Source organism: Antedon bifida, chromosome 6 (genome assembly GCF_963402885.1).
Source record: "Antedon bifida chromosome 6, ecAntBifi1.1, whole genome shotgun sequence".
Lineage (NCBI taxonomy): Eukaryota > Metazoa > Echinodermata > Crinoidea > Comatulida > Antedonidae > Antedon > Antedon bifida.
The window spans coordinates 8,012,361-8,039,308 of NC_136231.1; the positions used below are offsets into that span (position 1 = coordinate 8,012,361).

The following is a 26,948-nucleotide window of genomic DNA, read 5'->3' on the forward strand; positions in this document are numbered from 1 at the left end:
GAATTTCTAATCTTTTTGCTTGTTTTTTTTAAATAAAATAAAAGTATAAAACCTACAAAAGGTAACATTAACTTGTCCCTGTTCAAGTATTGTTAAGTGAATGTTTTAATACAAAGAAATTATATGTTCAATATTAATGTATCTTCCATGTGAGATGCTGTATAACACATGGCGATAACTGTTTTAAAAAATATAATACTCAAGTTTGTAGGCTACGTAACTCGGTGCTCTTGTATACTTCAATTTGATCATTTAAAATATTTAAAATGCATACTAAATTGATTTTTTAATACAGGAACGGCTTAAATACTCTACCAAATGATTAATTTAGAAGACCAAAAACCAATTGTTTACTTTTAATTGTTTAGAATTATTCCTTTTCTAATAGTTGCATAGCAACCACATCATTCACCAAATTGTTCATAAAGGATCAAATAACACCAGATGTTGAAAATAATGCACAAAGCATAGAAAAGCAAATATAGACTTTATTAGTAACCTGTTGATCAAATAAATCTGGATTGTTAATATGCTGTAATGAACAGTACAGTAGAGTTCTTTAATAACCTGACAAGCATGTACTGTTGTGAATGTGAGTATAGGCCTATTTTTTAAATGTTTTTATTTATTTGCATATTATTCATGAGACAATATTTTAAACAGATGCAAATTATATTTATTTATTCTTTCTTTTGACTGGATTGCATTTTCATTAATGTAGTACTGCTTTTCAAAATGGTCCAGTTACAAGGTTTAAAAGTAAAGACAAATTATAACATATAAATACAGTTAAAAACAAGTAAACTAAAAAAAAGTAGAATATGCAGGATCACTTAGATGACATTTGAGTTGATTGATATTTTTGAATTTATAGATATTTTTCCAAGATACTTTTGTTCTAGTTTCAGTTGGTAAAATATTCCATTTTTTTGTTGCTCTGTATTTAAAGGTTCTTTTACCTTGAGCATTTTTCCAATTTGGTGTTATTAATGTTTTACAACTTTGGCTATGGGTGCATTTGGGGTGGAGGCAGTCATTAAACTTAAACATTGAGGATAAATATGATGGTGAATGGCCATTAATGCATCTGAAAGTTGTAAATAGTAGATGTTCCCTCCATCTTTCATTTAGTTTAACCTAATTAAGTGTTTTAAAAATATCATTTATTGGTGTATATATATCAGCGGATAGCAGAACTCTACCTAATCTATTTAATAATATTTGAAGCGTATTAAAATTTTTTGAAGAAGTAAATACAACTTTATGTATTTAGAATATTATACTATAATGATTGTTTACCTCATGGAATTATTTGTTCCATTGCATGACTATAAACCATTCATTATTTGTTTTATAAGACACCCTACTTTAAATGAGAGGCAGGGCTCCAAATTGGAAAATTTAGTTGAACAGCATATTACTACAGGTTAATCGAAAGTCAGTCGACCACAGTCTAGCGTCTTGACTTGCATGTGGTTGCTTACTCACTGTGTAACAAAAATAAAGGTTCAGAACAACATTTCAGTACTCGCGTGCATATAACAACATTGCACTCTTGATGACGCAATTAAGAGTGCTATCAGACATTTATTTAACATCATGTGACCCACAATCTTCTAATCAAATTACGAGCTACTTAAGCTCTGTCTACACTATCAATCTAGTTTGCAAAAAAATGTGATGTGCCCAAATATGGTAGTGATATGCTCAAATATAGTAGTGATATGACATCATCAGGGGTGGATCCAGCATTATAGATTAGGGGGGGGGGGGGGGGCTAAATATATATAAAAATGATTCGTCAGGTTGCAGAAAAATAAAAATATTCATTATTTTATTTTACAAAATTAAATTTGTGTAGTGTAGAAATTAGAGCTTATAAAAAGATCTAAACAGTTGTTTTAATACTACTAAAGGGCATCATGTACATAGACCTGGTATTTTGTGCTCCGAAGTATGACTATTGAAGTATTTTGTTTTTCTGTGTATTAAATGCATACATAGAGGTAGGTATATTTTGTGCACCAAACATCTGTATAATGTGCATTTCTGTGCATTGAAAAATATAGACTTATTTTTGTGCATTTAAATTGCAAAAGATATTCATCCATAATAGATTATTCTTTGTATACAGTGAATAAAAGTAATTTAAAATTGATTGGAAAATAAAATGAAACCATATTTAATATGCCTTAGACCCCACTACAATACATCTACTGTACAAGCTGTTTAAGCTGTGTAGTGTTACTACAAATTAAATTATTGATTTTTTAGTCATCCACTACCACCACAAGCCACAATTTATTCATCACTGAATGCTTTTATTTAAATTTAGATAATTATTCATATTTTTCATCTGTATTAAATTGGATATAGAATTGTTGTTTAATATTCAGTCCTCAGACAATTTTACATTCTGTGCACGTATCGGTTGGCCTCGGTATAATTTTACAGCCTATTTTTTTCCCTCAGTGCAGTTTATACAACATTCATTCCTAAATGGATGGATTCTTTTTTAAAATCTTCACCCCCATGCCAAACTGTTTCTCACAAAAACAACTCAAAATGTCAACCTTTAACTTTGTTATAACCAAGGCAATCTATAGTTGTATGACACTATTGAATAATAAATACATATATTTTTAGAATTTAATTTCTATTCTCTGTACGTTGTATGTCATAAGTGTCATACGACCATGTTATCCAAATATAACAAATATAACAGATTGCAATGATGCCTTTTTTTTTTTAAATCCCTTTTTTAGGGAGTTAAAAAAAGTTTTTTTTCATAACCGGTTATTATGCGTCTATGAAGATAATAACCTGATATGTGCTCATACATAGCAATAATATTGCATTAAAAATTCTATATTTTGGCCATTTCTTTAAATCCCACAATAGTTGAGAGATAAATACTAAAAATGTGTACTTTTCTGGATTTAATGTACTAATATTGCTAAATGTGCCTTAGGACCATGTTATTATATAAATGATATCTATTTTTCGAAAGAAAAAAATCATGAGCTGTAGTACACAAAGTTTATTTAAAAATTACTCAAAATGTGGATTGAATTCAATATACTGTAGGCCTATGTAATTGTGTCCTCCTCCCCCCACCAACTATTATTAAGAGAAGACAGTTATTATATAACCTATGATACAGTTACTCATAGAAGTAGATGGAGCTATTAAATTATTCAAACTTATTCATTTATATGTTTAGATTACATTAATAATTGTTATTTTTATGTCACCATTATACTTATTTATATACTGTATTATTAGATGATGACCGAATTATTTGATTATGCAAGTTCTACTGATCAAACGCTTTCTGCTTGGACTTGCTACAGTGCTCTTTCACCTGCCATTCGTTAACACATCTGGATGTAGAGATAGTGCCTGTTTTCCACAAACTGTAACATTCAGTCAAATCCCAACAACCTCCCTCACAGTTTTCCCACCAGACGTAACATGTGACAACTCTATTTGTAAGGTACTGTAGATAAAACAAAATTAACAATAAATAATATGGATAATTCAAATAGAAACATAGAAATCAAAAAGAATTCTACCTCAATATCTATAATTAGAACTTACATTACAATAATCAATAATCAACTGAAGTATAAATAATGATGATCTCAAAAGACAATCAAAACAAGCTGTTAGCTGTCTGCTCATCAAAGTGTGTGAACAAACAATTACAACATTACATTGGCAGCACAGTAATCACATTACAAAGTTCACAAGTCTTGGTTGGGGCAACTTTTACCCTTTAGATTCACAAAATTATATCCAAGAGAAACATTATTGTACTGTATTACTTGTCTGCCCATGTTTGCTATACATTTTACCAAAAGAAGAAACTAAAGAAATAAAATAACAGTTTATTTAAACTCAAAAAACTCCAAACTGTACTTCCCGGTTAAAGAAAATGTAGCATTTAATTTAATTAAATTTTAATTTAAGTGTAGATTTTTATATTAAATTCTTTTTAGATAAGTCCAATATCTGAAAACGTTGTCCCAGAATTAATAATTGACAATGAAGGAGAAGATACTACGACTTGGTCAACTAAGATATGGTCCAGTACATCGACGATTCCAGAGGTCATCATCACTGTAGATCTCCAAAAAGACCACAGTTTAGAAGATGACCTAACTATAACGTTTCGGTCTGAGCTTCCAGAAGCAATGATACTTGAAAAATCTAGCGACTACGGAGAAACATGGAACACTTTACAATTTTATGCAACAGATTGTTTTAAAGATTTTTCAGTGAATGAAAGTTCTAGCAGCTCTGATGTTCAAAAGACTACAGATGTTCTATGTGTTAATCCATTTCAAAATCAAATTGACAATGATGTACAGTATGTTTATTTCTTGGTTAAGCCAAGGTTTGATTTGATTTCACCAGGCCTGTCAAATCCAGAAGAGCTTTATAGGGGCTTAGAGGAGGATGTTGCATTAAGAGAATTCTTAAGCCTTACGAATCTAAGACTGAGGTTGTCAAGACCTACATTTCAAAATCAAACCAGTTTTGATCCAGGAAATACGTCAATGATGTATCGTATAGCTCAATACGCAATTTCAAACATTGAGACTATCTTGAGGTATTTACAGAATTCTAACACTACTTCTTCTGATGTCAACCAAACATTTCTAAAGCTGACTTTCCACATAATTCTAAAAATACTGTACTACAGCTCTGTCTACACTATCAAACAAGTTTGACAAAAAAGTGTGATGTGCCCAAATATGTTAGCGATATGCTTAAATATGGTAGTGATATAGCATCATCATATGGGCACATCAGATTTTTTTGTCACATAAAGTTTTATAGTCAGACAGAGCTTTAACACAAAATCTCACTATACAATAGACATAATTATTGAGGAGCCATAACTGTTAAAATAGTATGTTAATAATAAAATCCTTATTTATTACAAAGTGAAACGTTTAACAATAAATTAGGTTTAACAATCAGAGCATGGACAAATAAATGTTATGCTCAGAAATATATTTACTTATAACCTAACACGAATATTATTCACTATAGTAAATATACTTTTTCTTTCTTCTCTTTATAATTTTCAGTTGCAACTGTAATCTACATGGCAACTACTGTGATTTAAAAGATGGTGAATTGTCTTGTCAATGTCAACATAACACAGAGGGACGGGACTGCCAAAAGTGTTTACCCACCTATGATCTTGTGCCATGGCAACCGGGATCTTTTTTACCAGTCATTAAGGGTACTGCCAACAGCTGCAAATGTAAGTTTACAACTAAAGTCTCCTTTAAAACAACATTTATTGTACATATATTGTATATTGAATTTAGTCATGTTATGTGTTGAGGAAAAAAAGTGATTTGCATAAAATATGTGACTTGGCAGCCATTAGATTATTCACCCAATATAAAAAAATTTTTTTTTTTTTCTCCATAATACTCTTATAGAATGGAATTCAATTATAAAAGGCTGGTTTGAATAATTTTCAGTTTTATAAATAAACAAAAAATTAAAAAAAAAAACTGTTTGCCAATATTGCGAGTTAAAACATAACAAACATAATTGATAAGGACCAGGTGTATAAAATATGATATTGATGATATGATGCCAATAACATTAAGTTTACAAACTATAGAGGGTGGTGTACAGGGTAGGAAAATATTTTTAACAATATTAACTGTTTAAGCCCTTTTCAACTAGGGGAAAGTTTAGCTCATGGCATATTCTTTTATCCTTCGGGGCATGTAGTGAAGAGTTTTGGGAAAGGGTTGTGTATAGAGTGAAATTTCAATAACTTTTCCAAAACACATACAAAACATGTTGTAGTCAAACTTTATTATACATATGAGATGAACTAAATTATGATCATGATAAATTTATGGTTGATAAAAAGGAATCATATCTGAAATTATGAATATTTATATTATGTTATTTTTTAAAGATTAATTTTGGCTCAGCAAGCACACCCATAAAATAATGGATAAGTCCAAACTCTTATTGTGTATCAATGCATGAATTGTTTGACAGCACACAAAATTCCAATTACATCACAATAAAGGAACTACTTTTAAATCTCACTATTCTTCCTACCATCATCTTTATGACAATGCTTACCGAAGCGCAACCAAACAATTCATTCAGGTATAGTTAGGTTTATTCCAGTCGAAAGACCAATCCACCTTGATAACGCTTTCGTGACACTTTATTAACATATGGACTGTTTAACCAAAGATGTCTGTGAGAAGTTTAGTTTAAGATAATAGTAATTTATAGTGTTTATATTGGCTATCACAATGAGACACAGTTGTAGTAACTTTTCTTGCTATATTATTTTGTATAGCTATGCATATTATTATTATTTATGTATTGGATTAACACACAGTCAACAAGGTAAGAAAAGTGGTTGTATATCACTATACTGTTATTTCATTAGTGATAAATACACAATTTAAAAAAATTTGTTGTCATACAACTAATCACAGTTATATCATGGACCTATAAATTAATTTATAGGTCCATGGTTATATAGGCAGACTACAAACAGGTGAGTTAAACATACAGCCATTCAAATACATATAGTATACATAAGTTTCTGGAATAAATCAAGAAAGAGAAGATACTGTGATCACATTGGTGAAATCAATGAAAGTACACTTACCAAACTTGAAAACCAAAACTCTAGTTTTGTTCAGTAAATCAACGTTTTAAATTTATATAGCGCAAAATACAATAGTCTCTATGCGCCAAATATCACCTCAAAATGTCTTATATGATTTTGCTATTCTAAACTTTCTCTCCAGTAAGTCCTATTCAAACCACCGCAGCATCTATACAAACCACAGCAAATGAGCTGCCTCCTACCACCTCAATATGTGAAACAGAGCCATGTGAAAATGGAGGAACTTGTCAGAAAACAAACAATGGATTCTCATGTCAATGTACTGAAGCATACACAGGTAACATTTTTACATGTCTCTATTAGTATCTTATTGTATGTCAATAAGAAAGTAAACAAACACTCTTTTGAGTTCACTAAGTATGCCCCTTTGTTTTGATATACAATAGAATTGTAACACAACTAATCAAAAGTTTAAGGCCAATCTCCGCCGCAGTTGTTGCAAAAAATGTAAATGGTCTGTCAGTTTCTATATATCTTTGTAGTGTTATAGTTGTTAGATTGAATTGATTGAAATATATATTTATACTGGGTAACCTCTTCAGTCAAAGACTGGTCTCCCAGAGGGCCCAGTTGGTGATCAGTGGCTGTGATGTACTAATACATAGAGGTAACCCCCTACTCGTCTCGAAAGATGTCCTAGGTTCTTTAAAGTGCACACGAGCTAGATGTGTACACTGGACCTACGGTTTATAGTCCTTATCCGAGAAGACTCGTTCTACCACCAGAACCGTGGAGTGAGTGAGCCTCGAACCCCTGCCGATGTTATGGCTACGTAATTACGGTTCCACTGTCTTAACCGCTCGGCCACTCACTCATCAGTATCGTTACACATAGAGTAAAGGGTCTTTCACACCTGTCCTGGCACGGTTCCGGGTCGACGCCAATGTCAACGTTTCATTTTTACGCGGCTACGCGCATATCGATTGCCACACAGTCGTGTGGAGCGACATGAAAACAAAACATTAACGTTCGATTCGCCGGACCGGAACAGGTGTGAAAGACCCTTAATACATTACTCTGTGTGTGTACGCATCCTTCATGTTGAAAGGTAGCGTGCAAAGTTGGCTCTCTTTGGCTCATTCATTCATCAGCGGAAAATTATTTTTATTGTTTAATTGATTGTTTACATGTTGAATAAAGTTACAGAACCAAAAAATGTGTGTGTACCTGTTTATGCATACGTTATGTGTTGTAACCAAAAACAAGCTAACTATAACAATTTCAATATAAAAGAAGAATTGGATACAAGTAAATTACCAATTCACATTTTTACCGGTAGTCATGTTTGTTTTGTTATTTAACAGGAAATAGCTGTGAGAATGCTGTAGACCCATGTCAAAGTAACCCATGTACAAGTGGTGATATTTGTACTAATGACAACAATGGATATATTTGTAAAGTAGAAGATGTAAGTACACACTAATTACTATTACCACCTACTGGAAAAAAAATTAGCAGGCTTTTAAAACAGAGGAAGCAGCACTGTGGTATAATTCAATTATTATATTATTATTATAATTCAATATAAAATCATTCTGGTTATACAGTATTTCCAGAAAGTGTCCGTTGCCATTCGTTCTGTCTTCTGCTGCTGTCCACTAAAATTAAACTAAACTTTTACAGTTTTCGCTTCTTTTTGTGTTGAAAATATTGCAACAAATTTAGATGAATAAATGATAAACTGATACTTTAACACTTATTTACATTATCTGTTATTGTGTTAAAATGTAGTTCTCTATAAAAGGTTGGATGTATAATGTATATACTTTCATAAAAAAAAAAAACTATTTTTACCAACTAACCAACCAGCAAATAGCTTCTTTATTTTTTTGTTAATAGTATACCGTATTTAAACAATTGTTGATGCTTTAAATATGAAAAAAATAATAATAATGGAAATTCTAGAGCAAATAATTATTAACTTGGATACCTTCAAATGTCATTACCATAGATACACAAAGCAACATTTTCCAACATAATCACAAAATAGGTTTGTTGGATATATTATAATAATACCATGGAAACGTATACAATTGCTTTGGAATTTAATTTTAAAAGTAATTTTTATGCATTTGTATTTCTTAACCATATAAATATGAATTGGTACGATACATATTTTTGTATATTGATTGCTAAAAGTTCTAATTTGAATGCAATGGAAGATATGATAAACAGTAGTCTAGATTCTAGACAGCATCTTGACTTACACTGTAATATTGGTAAAAAGATAACTATTTTGGCACACATGGCGTTTCATACGTTAATAGACAAAAATGAATGTTGACTGGTGGAAATCAACATAAAAAAAGACAATAACTAGATACTGTACTTTGTTTACATCTTGAATAATTTTTAAGTAGTATTTGATAAAGTTATTACAAACTCAAATACTGGACACATTTTTTGCTCACCCAAAATGGTTTCCAAATACAATTTCAATAGTATAAACCTTTTTGAAAAATTCTGGCCAAAAATGTAACTGAAATGTCTGAAATAAAAACTCTGAAATCAGGGAGTTCTTATTTTACCCTGATTTCAGAGAGTTTTTATTTCAGACATTTCAGGTACTTTTTTGTTAAAAAAGGGATGGTATATACTGTACATGTACGTGTTCCAACATACAAAATACAGGAACATATTACCATCTAGCTTTTTACATGCGGCCTAGGTCTATTCAATTCTGCCAAGACGACAATGAATGGCAATATTTTGTGATTTAAATATTAACCATAGAGGAAAACCAAATAGAGACAAAAATAGAACACAATCATACTCTGTTCAAAGTCTCTGTAAATCATTTGAACAAACAAGAAACAGGGAAACACTGAAATCTCTTGGGAAACATTTTCTAATTTCTCACTACTAGTTAACACATCAGATATGATACTGGAAAAAATCAATAGCCAATCAATTTAAGATTGACAATATCTTGTAGGATTTCCCTTGGAAAACATAGTGATGAACAGTTAAAATGGTCAAATCCTACTGGTCAATGGTGAGCCTTTGGTCATCTGTGATCTGTAGATTACTGATGTTTTTATGATGATCTGGTATTTCTTGATCTTTTATGCCAACCTAAACGGAACTATTGTATATCTCAGGTATTACAATAATTGTCTCCTGACAAACCACTTAATAACCTTGGATATTCGCAAAATAATTTCCAGGGGAAGATTGAGGGGGCTTGCTCCCTCATTTTGTTAGAGCTTTATTGTTCAAATGCTTACAAGCCATGTGTAATTAAAATCTAAATTTACCATGAAATAAATGAAGCATGGTCTGACCGTAGAGATAGAATAGCCTTCGGTTTTATTATATCTATGGGTGTGACTGATGAGCTGTAGCAGCTACTGTAGACACTATAGGCTAAGTACTCAAAGTCATAATCTTCAAAGTTATATATTACTGTATACTAATGTGGCTAATTATTAAATTACAATGCTACAGTACAGTATGATGACATAATGAAATGCAGTGTGCATTTGCACATTCATTCTACAATGAATTCAAGTGTAGGATCCTTTACTATTAAAATATCCTCTTGGGGTTAATTGAATAAAAGTTCCTTAAAAATAGATTATCTATAATATCATAAATACAGATATCTATATTATTATGCATCAGGTAAAGTAGCTAATTGAATAAGACAAATGTTGGTATGCTCATACGATTTAAGATCCACCAGAGAATTACTTAAATGTTTTCAATGTACTGAGCACTGGTACTATTTTAATTATAAGTACCTACAGTATATTATAAAGTAAAATTTGTTCTAAAACAATAATTCCGAAAATATAATTTCAAATTGAATTGGTGTGCATTGGTTATTCATGGAGCTCAATTCCTCCAAATACACTAAAACTTTTAACGCCACCAATTTTTCTACCAGAGGTTAAAGGTCATCATGTCTAGATATTTTTTAAATGCATGTCTAATTAAAAATCAATACATCTGGTATCAGTCATATTGTTTATAGATTGTCTATTTATATCTGTGTTTGATTTTGACACTTTTTAATTATTCGTCACTAAGCTTTTAATTAATCAATATAATATATTGAGCTTTCATATTGTAATTTAGATTTAAATTCTCTGGCATTTAGTGATATGTTACAAATATGTTTAGGGCTTGCAAATAATTATAATTAGTGGTAAGTCAGAATTAAAATTGTTCTATAGGCAAATATTTTTATTTAGTAAATGTTTTTTAGATATTAGTGTTACAATGACAACTGTAGTACTGTACTCTAATGGTATAATTGTTCTATAGAAAACAATTTTAGCATGATACTTGACTATTTAGTCATTCTTTTAGAATGTTATATTCTAGTGTCACAGTGACATCTGTTAATGAGTAGTATAAATTTGTTCAAACTTATCTGATATTTGAGTCATCTCACCGATTTATTTACCATTATGCCTCATTCAGTATAAAATTTTTACATTTTTTAGATTATAAAAACACATTTATTTATTTCAAATATTCACAAAACTATTAATCAACATGCGATTTTTATATTTCTTAAAAGGAAAGTGGTTTATCTAAGAAAACTATCATCACAATAGCAGCCGTATCTGGTGGTACAGCAGTGTTCATTGCATGGGTGTGTTTTATAATTTACTACGGAACTTACAGACAAAAATTGCGAACGATGAACCGCAAATCACAGAAGTATAATGTACAAACAGCTAAGGTAAATGGTCAGTCTATGTCCGGCCATTACACTGTAAGTTAAATAAAAAATATTGATAAAAAGCATCTACCCCCCTCATCAATGGGATTCTACCCTTGCACCGTTTATCTTGCTTTAACCTTTGACATGGTGTAATGTTATTTTGATTCATTTTTTAACCAGCTAATTAAGATTTACACACACCTATATTACTCACTAAACACTCATAAGTACAGCTAATCTACACTGCATTTCGACATAATAATATTGGTAAAAAGAAAAATAATTTGGCACACATGCCATTTCATACATACAATACTTGACATTGTAGTTTACAGACAGGATGCTAAACATAAAAAAGATACACAAATTATACAGTATGGCCTATTTTAGGAAAGAACTTGGTATATACCATGGAGTAATAATTACTGATGGTAATACTGGATCCTTTAACACAATGAAAGAGCATTAAATGAAATCTAGTTTACTTAAAGTTAAGTATACAGTCTAGAACACCTAAAAGGGATAGCCATATTTTGGGAACAAACAAACCAAGGTAAAATAATCCTTTGAGTTTCATAAATAAAAAGAAAATATTTAGTAAAAAATGTTTCAATGGTACATTTATTTTCTTATTAAAATGAGCTGTTAGCAAAAAATATGGAGAAATTGACCTTTACTAATGAATCCTATCTGCATTTAACAAGTAATGAACAATACATTGTTAACAATAGCCAAATTAACACAATTTAAATAGTTTATATTCCATTGTTCCCTTTCCTTTATTGGTATTTTGGTAAATATTACTATTTTCTAACTGCATGGTCTTTTATTACCGACCTTTCTCCAAACCCCAATTACTGGTCTTATTCCTAAACTCTACTGATCTAAAAATTATGAATAATTATTATTAAGAATATTATATACTACATTATAACAACAGTATATTAGTTTCAACAAAAGCTAACACAGCGTTATTAGTCTATATCCATTTTCTAATACCCAAATATGCAAGTACTTCATTAACTTACAGTTATTATCATAAAGCAATTTTGCTATTGCCGTAATTTGTATATAATATATAGATTACAATTACTAACTGTAATTTATAATAGCTAGTAAAAATGAAAATAAAACAAGACATGATATTTTTTTTAATTTAAGAGCATTAAGCGATCGCAATTGCTTGGTGAATGAAGATTAAAACCATTCAAATAATTTTTCTTTTGGATGATCCAAAGGCAAATAAAAATCATAAAACTTGCGTTTTTACTCTAGCTTTCTAGTAAGAAAGTCTAGTCTAGTAAGTTGTTGTACAGTTTTGGTAGTTCTAATCCACCGTCGTCTCTCTCTCTAAAGAGGAGGCCCCGACAATCCCATTTGGGTAAACATGAATGTTCCATAGATGGCGCTATACCAAATACGAGATCTCATGGTAACAATTCCAAGTCGCATAGACTCACTCATGATTAAGCTGCGTCGTTTACCAGCGAAAGCTAAAGCAAAAACTTAAGTTTTACTATTTTTATTTGCCTTTGGATCATCCAAAAGAAAAATTATTTGAATACTATGCAGAGATCCAGATGAACCTTTTTACTAAGATTAAAACCAAATAGTAACTTCAAATGTTATGCATTTTTGTGTTTGTTTATTGGGTAAAGATATTCAGTAGAGGTTTTCTTTTTAATATATCAAATAAAAAATTGGAAAAGCACTTTTACTTTAATATTTTCATTAAAATAGAAATTTCAAATAAAAAATAAAGATAGCATTCTGTATACTTTACGCTTGTATAAATATTATAAAATAAAGCAAAATCCTACTATTGTTATATACCCAAAATAGAAGAGTACAGATTTGTTAATACCTGATGGTTTAAGCTCTGCAAGAGTGCATGAACTCCAAGACAAATGGAACATCAAAGAAAACAACCTGATGTTGGGTAAGCTGCTCAGAAGCGGCAAGTTCTCATACGTGTGCGAGGGATCTCTGAAAGAAGACGATGAGACCGTAGCCGAAACCAAAGTTGCTGTAAAGTTACTTAAAGGTATAATTCAATAAAACGTTTTAAATGATCATAATCCAAAAAAATAATATTACATAATTTACAATTTGATTTTTATTGTCAATCAATGAAAATTTCAATTTAAAAATCTGCAATTCTGGCAAGATTTTAATAAATATTTTTATAGAAGCTGGTTATGTATTGAAAATACAACAAAATATAAAACTAAGTTTTATATTTTGACTCATTTTCTCGACCAAAATACAAAACCTCTAAGCATGTCCAAATGGTGGGACTAATTGTTCAAAATCAAATGTAGTGATTTGATTTTAGTAATTTCTTTTAATTGTTTATAGATGAAAGTGATGAGACAAGTAAAAACGAGATGTTAAATGAGTTTAGTATTTTGTCTACTATTGGCAAACATAATAATACAGTACATCTACTAGGAATGTGCACAAGAGTACTGGAACAATCAAGTAAGTCAACAGCAAAATTTTTCCACAATCTGTGGCCCAATATTCACAAATCTTAAGTAATATATTAAAAAACACTTCAGAAACTAAAAAACACTTCATGGCGAGACAGTGGTCCAGTGGCTCATGTAATAAATATTTAAGGATTTGCCTTGTGATTTGTTACTGTATTTTAGTTTAAATGTTTTCCAAGCCGAGTTGTGGACGCTGAGCCACTGGACCTCTTTCTCGCCATGAAGAGTTTTTTCGTGTCTTATGTATTTTTGCAGAACTCAATTTGGTTGACTGAACCACAGAGTCTTTCCTTCATGATTGAATGTCTATGCGATTTGTATTTTTGTTTGTTTGTTTATTTTTTTATACTGGGCGACCTCTTCAGTCAAAGACTGGTCTCCCAGAGGGCCCAGTTGGTGATCAGTGGCTGTGATGTACTAATACACCGGGGTAACCCCTACTCGTCTCGAAAGATGTACTAGGTTCTTTAAAGTGCACACTTTATAGTCCTTATCCGAGAAGACTCGTTCTACCACCAGAACCATGGAGTGAGTGAGCCTCGAACCCCTGCCGATGTTATGGCTACGTAATTACGGTTTCACTGTCTTAACCGCTCGGCCATTCACTCACGTAAACTCACTTTTCAATGCTAGTAATAGTAATATTGACTGAAAGTTGATATCAACTAACATCAATGTATCAATAAGTTTGTCTGAACAGTTTTAATTATAATGCAATCCATTCTTGTTTCAGCTCAACTTTGTTTATTGTTGGAATACATTTCTAGAGGAAATATGCTGAGGATTTTGAGAAGGTGCAGAAGCAGGCGAAGGGACCAGCCCCCAATAGATGCCCTCCCAGAGGATGAACTGCTTGGATATGCTAATGATGTCATCCAAGGTCTCAAGCACTTAGATTCACTAGGGGTAAATTATCATTTTTTTTATATTCAGCATACAATGCATCGGTACACTAAAAAGGTATCAGACTCTTTACTGTGAGATTACATATTGAAATGAGAGTATTGTAACAATTTTTACAAGAATAACAAATTTGAAAATTCAGAAATTGACTGAAAAGTGCCAATTAGTAACATTTCTAATAACTGTAAGAGAAATTGAATTAAAAGTAGAAGGTGTCTTGGTACCTGTTTTGATGCAGATTCAAGATAAACTACCATTAAAACTTCACTAATTAACCCTTGGACATTATAGAATAATAAATCAATATAATTATTTCTAATGAATTATAAATTGTTTTCTCTAGGTTCTTCATTTGAACATATGTGCAGAAAATGTTCTCATCACATTCAACAATAAAGCAAAAATATGCGACTTCAGACGATCTGTTGAGATTCAAGAGCCTGAGCAATATATTAAGTACACTCCTCATCATGATGTAAGAATGCTATGTAGTTATACAGTCAACTTTTTCAAAATCAGACTTTTTCCCAAAAGATCAGTAATTCTTTCCTTCTGTTCAAAATTATTATGAGAGAAATACATTTTGCCACGTATGTGTTAGAAAAGTAAGATTATAGAGGATAAAAAAAGATTAATATCGTAAAAATGTCAACTTGACATGATTGAGGCTATGTCAAAAGAGGATCATCCTACCTCCCTACAAGATTGAGCCTTCAATTGTTCCTTTTCTGCCAGACCAAGGGGTTTGGTATTATATGAGAGTTTTAATACTTACATATCTAAGACACCTTTACTTTTGCATGTGCAATAGATATCAATTATCATAAAAATTGTGCAGAAAATAAAACAAATAAAACGGAGAAGCAGGGATACATCATGATATTCCATGTTCCACAACTGACACAGTTGAATTACACAATTCTTCTTCTATCATTTCAAAAGAAAAGTTTGCTATTACATACCATGAGGTGAAAAATGTAAAATATAAAATGAACAATACTTTCTCTTAGGAACAAAAGAAAAGGTGGATGGCATGTGAAACACTTGACGGAATCTACAACACCAAAAGTGAAGTGTAAGCTTTCATTTAATTTCATTCAAAACTTTATTCCACAGTACAATGCTTTATGATACACCATAGTTTTTAAATTTAAAATATACTAACTAGCAAAAATACCTGCCACCACACACCCCCACTCCCCTCGCAATCTAGAAACATTATGGCAAGATGGGATTGGAACCAAGCATGTCAACCACAAACCACTCAGAAATTATCTTGCTAGCAACATACAGCAGTGTGTATGCTTCCAAGCTGCATGTATTGATGAAAAACAAATATAGTAACTTGTGGGTAGCGTTTTTAACTTCACCATAGATTAAATAATGAAAAGTATTAATTTTAGCATTATTTATTTCATAGCTGGTCATTTGGAATGTTATTGTATGAAATTGTAACATTAGGTAAGTATAGTACATTTAAGACACTATTATTAAGTAGACATTTTGAATTGATTCAATGTGTAAAAAACAGTATGTGGAATGCCGGATGAGATATGCTTCAGTATATAACAGTATCCAAGACTCATCATGAAAAAAACAAAAAATTCTTCAATATTTTATTGAAGTTATATGGTGTAGAAGATCAGCAAACTCGGAAAGGATTAACAATACTAAAGTATAATGATGATGGTGTTGATGTGTACAGCATATAGCCTTACATTAAAAAAACATTCTTCTAAAGCTCTATCTACACTATCAAACTAGTTTGACAAAAAAAGAGAGTGACATGCCCAAATATGGTAGTGATATGATGTCATCATGTCCATATATGGGCACCTCACATTTTTTGTCACATAAAGTTTGATTGTGTAGCTTAAAACAGAGTATACAGTATAATAAACTGTGGATTCTCAAAATGTCGATTTGGTACACAAACATTAAAACATGAAAGCATACCTTATTAAAACCATTTACTACTTGCTTCCCAGGTGGAATCCCATATGCTGATATCAAGATACGGAACTTGAAAGAGAAGCTTAAGGAACACCATCGGATGGAATGGCCACGGCACTGCTCTCAAGATCTCTACAACCTTATGCTAAGCTGCTGGCATCGGCGACCAGAAAGTAGACCAACTATCAACCTGTTGTCCAAAGAAATGAAGCTTTTTAAATCATCAAGCAAGGTATTAATACAAATTTAAATCAATAGCAATATATACAAAATATTGAATGTAAATGTATAACACATAAAATATACTACAGTATTCCGATGACCAATGACCTGATTAGGTAAGGTCAATTGAGAAATTCATCAAAACTGTGTCGAGCGTGTATTATCCCCGCTCAATGAATTAACATGACATAATTTGGTCGTCCGTTGTTGCAAATCGGAAGCTTCCTAATAACAAATTCATAAAAATTATTGCTTGTTTGAAATAGTTTATAGTAAATTTACTTTTCTCCTTTTTTTTTTCTTTCAGAAAAACCTCTGTTTAAAGGACTACCCTTTCCAAATGTATGTGGCTATCAGATATCCAGAGGAGTTTGATGATCCTATGGCAATTCAAGACTCATTTGTTTAAACTTTTTTTGTGCAATATTTATACGCCTTGATTAACTATCATAAGAGACATCCACTATCTGCAGCAAAAAGTTCCAAATATTCAATTATGATCTTTTTACTTTTATTATGAAAGAACAACACATAATTAAAGTAAAACATTTATTCCATATGTAAATATGGATAAAGATTTAATAAAGATTTTATACTCTAATACAGTATCAATTTTATCAAGTTTCGAAACAACAAAAAACAATATGGACATATAATATGAACTAAAGGAAAGTTTGGCGCAATACTGGTAACAACAACAATCATACAATTATTCTGTTATAAAGGAAGCTTTCCTAAAATTACCATACACACACTTGGGTAAGATGAAAAGGTATCCCTTTAATTTCTGAAAAGTCACAATTTAAAAATTGTCTGGCTTATCTTAATTTCCATTTTTAATGAATAATGTACAGTGTTTTATGTATTAACTTCTAATGGTAACTTAAGTGTTTATACCAAATACTCATAATCTTTATATGCTGTCATTGAGCAGGCATTAAGTATTTAAATTTAATTAAGATGTTGTACATATTTAATACTAGGAATATCTTTTTATAATTTAGCAAAAAAAGACATTAGTACAGTTTAATTGAATTACAACTTAAGATGACAGATAATAATATAACTTTCAGTAACTTACAACTTGTGTTCATATAATTTTAAAGAATTGTATAGTAGTATACTAAACTGTGAGAAATTTATAAAAATTATTATTAAAACATTATCAATTATTATTATGATGATTATTTGTAATTTTAAAATGTATTACTTTTAAATTATGTTTAAACATTTTAGTTAATTTATTTGAACAAAGATATATTATAAGCATAATAAAAAAATAGAAATATGTATTGCTTTTTCCTTGAACATTTTTTGAATAATTTTAATAAAGATATTTGACTGTTTTAGTAGTAGTCTGTATTCTGTATTTTTTAACCACTACTTCTATACAATAAGACAGTAAATTACATACATTACATTTTTATGAATCTTTGTATACCACAACGAAATGAATTTCCACACAGTTTGGGATAGTAAAGATTTATTGAATTGAATAGCGTAAACCTATTATTCTTTGGACCACAATTTTGCATATAGACTGGAAGTGCATCTATCTCAAGGCTTTAGCTTTGGTAATGCTCTAATACCTCCACAATCAGATGATTATTGTGCGAAAAATTTCATGCAATTCTGGTCAATTTAATAGATACCAGTATCAGTATGTATAGTGTATAGACTGCTTAAGTGTAATATATTTTTCTAAGTAAATCCAACAATTATTGAAGCCATTAAATAGAGGTCAGAAGGTCATTGAACTTTAATCAAAAATGCCATTTCTTCTTATAAATTTCAATTTTAAACACAAAATTATAAGAGATCTATGTTTTCCTAAACCTATAGGCACAATGAACAAGAAAATTGAAGACAAATATTCTGTGAATTTATGAGGAAATTTTGTCTGTTAATAGTAATTTGTTATTAACAATTATAGGGTAAGGGATTACATTTTTTCTATGTTGATATAAAGTTGATTGATTTTCTAATAACTTTGTATTTAGTGATCAAATTAACATTTTTTGGTATAAATATGTACTGTGTAGGTTGCCTAATTGTTATATTCATTTTGAAACAAGGCCATATACATGGCTGTAGTCACATGCTTAAATTTGAGTTAGTGTTTACAGACCGAGCGACCGACCATCCAACCGACATAGTGAGCTGTAGAGTCGCGTTGCAGGTGACTAAGAATAAAACCTAACATATATTGACATTTTTTTAAATGTTTCATTTTCTGGAGAATCACCAGAAATTGTAACATCTGGTTGATCTACCTAACTTCTAAAAAAATCAACCAGACTGTTTTTTATAGCAAAATATTGTCAAATTCTGTATTTGAACATTTAATATTCTAACTTAATGTCTTTTTTTGGGGTTATTTTTGTTGTGATTTCTGTGTGAAACATTTTTCATTTATGGTAATGTAACCAAATATTATATCTGCCTGTACCTGAGCCTTAAAGGATTAAGAAAAGAATTAATATTTCATTATCAACAATCATGAATATATTATTCCAGCTATCACAAAGTCTTAAGCTCTGTGTACACTATCAAACTAGTTTGACCAAAAAAAATGTGATGTACCCATATATGGACATGATGATGTCATATCACTACCATATTTGGACATATCACTACCATGTTTGGGCACACCACACATTTTTTGTCAAACTTACCTTTGAATATTTAACTACATCGATAAGTGAATGCCTGCTGTAGCACACTACATGTTAGCCACATGATCGGTAAAATCAGTTTCTATATCTTCAGAAGGCCCAGCAAGATGAACTGTAACAACTTCATGTAGTGCTTTGAAGTAACTGGATTCATGTCCTACAGTATAATTATGTTGAAGTCGTAAATGTCCCAGTGTCATTGGTATGAAACTTTGTTGAAGTTCTATACCAAATGTCCGCAAACCTTCTGATGATATTTTACTATTGAAGCTACAATAGAATAAATAAGCATTAAAATTTAAAATAAACGCTTTTTCTTTACGGACAAAAATGATTGGTACAATTTTTAGAGTAACAAAAAAATGTGGAATCGTATCTTGTATGACACTAGTGGGACACACCAACATTTGTGCTCTTGATAAAAACTTTCCTACTGTATATTTGATATCTCATCAAACTTATACCATGTATTTTTAAACTGTACAGTACTATAATATAATTGACATTATACTATGGTATCAACATTTTTTAAATGGTAAAATGTTTGATGTTCCAGGAAATGTGGGGTTTTATTTAAGATGAATGCATTTTGAATGTTACAACTAATTTAGCATGAATGGAATTTTGGGTTTTTTGGAGGAAGTGATTTGAGAGAGTAAACTGAAGAAAGCTGTACCTGATATCCATTCTATTCAATTGAGAATTAGATGACTCATCCATCAGTCCTTCTGCAAGTTTCATGAGACATGCATCACCTGCAGATAAGGCATAAAACTGTGATATCAGGTCGTGATGAGCGTCTTGTAGGTGCCAGTTATGCCCGGTCAAGTTCAAAAACACTGTTTTAAGTATTAACTTCTAATGGTAACTTAAGTGTTTTCTATTTCTAATTATGTTCACTTTTATCTAGATATTTTATTTTTATGAAATTTTGAAAGTCAAAAAATGCCCAGGAGTGATTAGGTTTATTCGAAAATTGAAGTCTGCTCCACCATGCCAACATATTGTGTGGTCCCCCTCCATGAAGAATCACTTTTTAAACTGCAATAACATTAGAGTCTGCCCTCTAACCAATCTATAATACCTCACTGGTGACAACTTACTTAACAAAGTAGAAGCTAGACCCAGATACTTTAAGTGTTGGTTATTCATCATGGTAGAAAGCAGTTGCATTACAAAATCTGTAGTAATACCTGCAAAAGAATGTTACTTCTTAGCAATTAGTCTATAAATTTCCAAGGTTTCAAAGCAACACTTGAAATTCAGAAAAGCTTAGTAAACTTGTAATAAAATAAAAATATAATATATAAATATTTAGTATTTCTTAAATTCTTAATGTTTTTTTTATTTAAAAGATCTAAAATTATGCTAAAATACTTAGTATTGAAAACAATAGAAATATTAAAAACTAAACATTTTTCATAATTTTTTATTTTTGGCCAATTTGTCCGTTTTCTTTGTCATAGAACACAATACAGAAAACCATATATCTATATACCAAACACTGGTATTTTTTTTAATTACCTTGTCCCGAAAGTGTAAACTTAGTTTGGCCTAGGTCAAGGAATTGTAAGCATCCATCTTGGAACAGTTTTACAAGTGATGACTGCATGCTGTTGGCTTGATTGCCATGCACACTTAGAAAAACGATTTTCTTGTTTTCTGAAAAAGTAAACACTCTTATATTAAAAGAGACCTTATAATTGATGTTGGTTATTGTACAAAATATAGCAGCAAAATACATTACTTGATCAATACAAAACAAATGAAAATTGAATAATCACAGAGACATAAATTGTTTCTTTGTACTTACCAGATACTATTGAAAATAGTTGTGACAGCATCAATGATGTCACTGAACAAAACTCCAATGAAAGATGGGTAATGAAATTGCTTGTTTCTAAATCATATAACATATTAAATCATAAGCAAACTTTAAATCATATTTTCCAAGGATGGAATGGACATTGATTTGAAATTGAAAAAAAAAAACAATTACATATCTTGACTTGACTTAAAAAGCATAATATAACTTTTTCTCTCATCAGTATCAATTAGTAATAGTTCTCTATTATGTTACAAATATTTAATGAATAAGTTATTCTATTATTCATATGCATATCAAAAATGCATAGTTTAAAGTGATATACAGTATTTATACCTGTAATTCCTTGATAACGTATAATTTCTTGTAATGTTTTAAAACAACCTGAAATTATATTTTGTTCGTAGCTGAAAACCGACGGTAATCGTTGTCCATTATTCACACTTAGCCCTAGACAACTCAAAATATCAACACTGCTTGATATATCTATAGAAAAAAAACATGGTAAAAGAAAAAAATAGAAAGAAATACCACACCATTATCAAAATTCTAAATGCAGTTACCGATTTATAATTTTTTCAATTTTCAGAATATATAAGATTTATTTCATGCCTGTTTATAAAAATATTAAGATCCGGGTTGGTTACTCTTAACTTTTTTCATATGGGGAGGTGCCGCATTTACAGGGTATAATTTTGTGGGCCTGGTAGCACAAGTGTGGACATATATGGGAAGTTAAAGCATTTATGGGGTATATTTTCAAGGATTTGGTAGCACACGTGTTGGAATTGTTCCATAGCAATAGCTTCAATTAGAGAGCCATTCAAATAATATATAATAGACGTTCCAGTCACCCAGTTAGAGACCATATCAAAATTATTCTACTGCACTTACTGCAGTACTGTAACTATATTTTACCATTGTCTATAAGTTCAAGTTCCTCCAATCCATCAATATTCGAAAACAGGTCCCTTAATGTGTCCATTCTTTCAATTAGAAAACCGACACCAATAAGTGAAATTTTTCGGAGTTGAGAAATGGCGCTGCAGAGGAGAGGGTCTACCTTTAGATCGGATCTGTCATGTTTCATACGCTTTTTAGGAGGCTCGGCTGAAGAAGACATCAAACATTCTGGTACTGAAATAAAAAAAAACAAAAACACTAAAAGAGAAACAGAGAAACTGAAGGCATGCATCAATAAGGGTTTGTTTTTGCTGAAAAGGTATTTATAAGAAACCATTGGTAATTTGTTACCTAAAAAAAAACCTACACAAAATAAAACTTTTTTTCATTTATTGATCGTTCATGGTTGGTTTTATAATGACATCATTATTGTCCAGAGCAGTCAAATGTTCACTCCTTACAGTGATCTTATGAAGTTCATAATAATCATAATCCTATTCTTTATTGCAACTTGGTTTAACAAATTGAAGTTTAAAAAGTTAAGTCAAATTGAGACTTTGATTAACTATGTTGCAGATAAAAATTGTTCCAAGAAAACCAGTACAGTATTTACAATCAAGTTCTGGTTTTGTTTGGTAGTGCAATTTCTAGTGAAAGCAGAAACAGGCATGAAATGAAGTCATAGTTAGGTAGGGGTTTTATAGTTATATGAGTGAAATTCTACAATCAGATAGAATACAAGAATTATTTATTTATTTATTTTCTGATGCTGTTATGCTTTATTATGTTGTATTTCGATGTTTAAAATTAAAATGATAGTAAATATACAGTATAAATATATAAATAGTACTTTTAATCATTTAGATAACAATGGTATTTTAAGAAATCTATTTTTCGTACTTGCAAATGTCATATTTTTTTATGGTGAAATTTATTAACTGTATTTTAAATCGATCTATATAATAATGGTATTTTTTAAGAGGAGACAAAATGCTTATTATAATCTTATCCAATTTGTCATACTTTTTAATGTTGTATTTTTGATGTTTTAATATATAAGTGTTTTAATGATTTTATAATAACAGTATATAATAAGCCAAATTTTTAATAATGAAACTGATATATAAATTTAACTAACTTTTTAAATAGATTTATTTTAAACTGTATCCATACTTTTATATATCTATGTATCTATGTAACTTTTGTCTGTTTTTTGATATATCTATGTAAAGCGCCTTTGAGCATGTTTTTTTATGAAAAGGGCGCTATATAAATGTGGTATATTATTATTATTAAGAATAAAAAAAGAAGCAAAGAATGCAGACAACTGCAGTACTTACACTGATGTTTTCTTGATACATGATATAGAAATTGATCTAAAAAATAGTATTTCACATCCTTCAAAGTGATTGTATAAAGATGACCTTTTTGTAACAACTTGTGGATTATATCAGCAACAGCTTCAGATTCAGAGGGAAATAGTAAATGTTCAAATGTAATTTCTTCTACATTATTAGCAAGAACTTCAAGAGCAATTGGATTGTTTGCTAGAGTATTGCAAGTTTTCCCCCAAATATTGATTGATTTAGGAGTATACTTATAGCAGGATTTGCTTATGTTTAAACAAGCTGGTTGTACTAGAGGGTCTGTCAACGCTTTAATGACTCTTTCATCTTTCTTGTTATCTGAAAGAAAAAGACAACATCTTTTGATAATAGGTGAAAGAAATTAAAACCAATGGTTTGATAAAAAAATTGCAAGATTATTGTTATGTAATAGTATAATTTCAATATTAATTCACCAGACATTTATACCCCAATGACCAATGTAGCCTTCACAAATTCGTCCTATAGACATTCCAAAAAAAGATTTGACCATGATTTGTTTATCAAGAAATATTAGAACATTTAATAGAATATTTAAGGATCAACAGCTTTGGAGCAAATATTAAATAATATCACAACAATGTTAAAAAAGTGTGATGTGCCCAAATATAGTAGTGATATGCTTAAATATGGTAGTTGGTAATGATATGACATCATCATGTCCATATATGTGCACATAACATTTTTTGTCACATATCTGTAAGGTTTAATTGTGTAGACAAGGCTTTAAAAGTACTGACCATCAAAAAACATTAGCTGTCTCAATAACATGTTAGCCTTATTGTCATGATACTTCTGTCTCCAATCACATTGATTTATATCACCTGGCAACCGAAACTCTCTTCTTCTGTTGTACTTGTTGATCTTGCATTTCTTTTTAAAGTGTTTTATCCAGACACACTGTGAATTGATGCCTGAAGTTTGTAAAAAGCATTATTGTTATGGAAAAACTTAAAAACACCTTTTCAGAACTTAGGCCTAACATTTATGTACAAATGTTTTACTTGGTGTAATATTTTTTGCATTTCGATGTTTTTTAAGGGGCAACTGACTCTTTGAGTTATAGTAATTGTTTTGCTTTAGTTGCCCCTGACCTCTGTTTCTGTTCTGTACCTGTGTATTGGTCGAATAAATAAATGAAATGAAATATGTGTGATATGTAAAATTACACAGCCTGAATGAAAATACAAATTTTGCTTTCTTAGATTGACTATAATTCATTTTTTACAATTCCTTAAAGCTTTCACACAGGTAATCTGTGAATTCCACTTTACATGGGTAAAATATAAGACAATAACTTGCCCTATGTGAACATTCATGGACGCATGGCATACGACTTCACTCAACATCATTGCAGGGGGTAAATGTTTACAAACTGTGTGAAAGCAGACTCCCAACTCTCCTGATACCAGTTTATCAAGATAGCAATATCTTTCTATTTTAATAGCGCCCTCTCTGGTTTGAATAAATGTTATAGTGTGCTCTCTATAGTTTGGACATGCTTTCAATAATCCTTTTTTTCCAAGTTGGGAGGTCTGCGAAAGAATTATAGAGCCGAAAATACATACCCTTAACATTTAAGTCATCATGAAAGGCATTCAAACAGCAAATGGGCAAAAGATGAATTAAATCACAAAGAACATGATGTGGCAAATCTAAAAAGAATACAAAATAACATTTATTAACAAATCCCTTTGTTTTTTAACTTGATTTACTTATTTCTACTTATACTACTCTCTCTATGGCATGTCTAAATACGTTTAAAGAGGCCTAGCCTAGCTAAGCTAAGCTTAGACCTAGCCTAGGCCTAACCTATGCTCTCTGGTTAGTAGAGGCAAATATAATAAATAACTATGGTTAGCAAGTAACAAATTAAGTCTAAACATTAAAAAGACTGAATATATGATTTTAGGAACACATCAAAAATTAAATAAATTGATTAACATGGATATTAATATTAATATAGACGGTACAAAACTTGAAAAAGTAAATAACTGTAAACATTTAGGTGTCATTATCGATGAAAATTTAAAATGGCATAAACAAATAGATCAGGTGAAAAATAAAGTAATATCAGGTCTGTACTATCTAAAAAAATGCAGCAATATTTTCCCTCAAATATTCATTCATTAATGTACAAATCTATCATAGCCCACCATTTTGACTACTGCAATGTAGTATGGGGTCGTTGTAACCAAACCCTCAAATATAAACTCCAAGTACTCCAAAATAGACAATGTATAAAATAATGAATAACTTGACACCATCCTACTTAAGAAACAGATTCTATGAACGCAAACAAACATATAATACTAGATCAAAAGATATTCTAAGTTTACATAAGGCAAACACTGAGTATAAAAAGAAAAGTTTCTCGTATTCTGGCGCAAAGCTATGGAATAGTTTAAATGCTATAAACTCAAATGCAATTACAGCTCCTAATATACATATATTTAAAAAAATGATAAATGACCAAAGAAAGATAAAATATACTTGAAAGTTTGAAACTCTATATTTTTTCATGAAATCTTTTTTGTTGTTGTTGTTGTTGTTGTTTTTGTACTGTAAATGATAACTTGTGTAATAGTATAAATAGTTTTGTAGTAAGTAACGGCCTTGTGAAAAACACCAATATGGTGATTCAAGTGTTGCATCCGTTTTTAAATAAAGTTGTTATTATTATTATTATTATAGTTAATACTGCTGAGGCCTAACTAAACTAGCTAGCTAGAGTAGCTAGCTATAGATAGAGGGCCTTGCCTCTACTAGGCCTAGGCTAGCTAGCCTCTCCTAGGCCTAGGGCCTAGGTCTATATTATAGATTGAGGCATAGCATGGCTAGCTATGCTCTGACTAGCTAGTAGGCCTAGGCTAGCCATGCATGGCCTAGCTAGGCCTATTGTTTCCATAATATGGAGGCTTTCAGCCTACCTTTAACTAGATTCCATCCCAAGCTATCACTTAATTCAGCAACAGTCAACAAACATTTGTCATACAATGACATAACCTGCAGTAGCTCTATCCTCTGCATTTTGTTTTGTTTTCCTTGCTTGTTTTTAAAACGCACACGTGCTTTAAAGGTCATAGTTCACAGTATTTATGAAGTACTCATGAGATATGTTTTGATCAAAAACTTTGACTCGAAGTCAAAGTTATTTTTTGAACAAAAAAACGTCTGTATTTCAGTTAAATGATTTTTTTTTCGACTAATTATTATGATAC

General features: G+C 30.6%; 2 protein-coding genes across 2 annotated transcripts; one reads left to right on the forward strand and one right to left on the reverse strand.

The window, feature by feature from the left end:
* Positions 1-3,418: 3,418 nt before the first annotated feature.
* LOC144845134 (uncharacterized) lies at positions 3,419-18,092 on the forward strand (the record flags this gene model as incomplete). Its single annotated transcript, XM_078702290.1, has 14 exons — positions 3,419-3,496; positions 4,002-4,615; positions 5,100-5,278; positions 6,816-6,971; positions 7,999-8,102; positions 11,223-11,420; positions 13,212-13,413; positions 13,728-13,850; positions 14,595-14,767; positions 15,108-15,239; positions 15,775-15,839; positions 16,185-16,225; positions 16,753-16,949; positions 17,247-18,092. Coding segments are annotated over 14 exons (2,364 nt in total), but the record flags the coding sequence as incomplete, so codon positions are not given.
* LOC144845576 (uncharacterized) lies at positions 16,770-26,777 on the reverse strand. Its single transcript, XM_078703002.1, has 12 exons — positions 26,658-26,777; positions 25,296-25,382; positions 24,468-24,641; positions 23,683-24,027; positions 22,358-22,576; positions 21,776-21,925; positions 21,428-21,514; positions 21,139-21,276; positions 20,718-20,807; positions 20,291-20,369; positions 19,615-19,884; positions 16,770-16,907 (listed from the first exon to the last, which is right to left on the reverse strand). Exons 1-11 carry the CDS (start codon positions 26,755-26,757, stop codon positions 19,662-19,664), a joined length of 1,692 nt encoding a protein of 563 aa, XP_078559128.1. The 5' UTR covers positions 26,758-26,777; the 3' UTR covers positions 16,770-16,907; positions 19,615-19,661.
* Between the last annotated feature and the right edge of the window lie 171 nt (positions 26,778-26,948).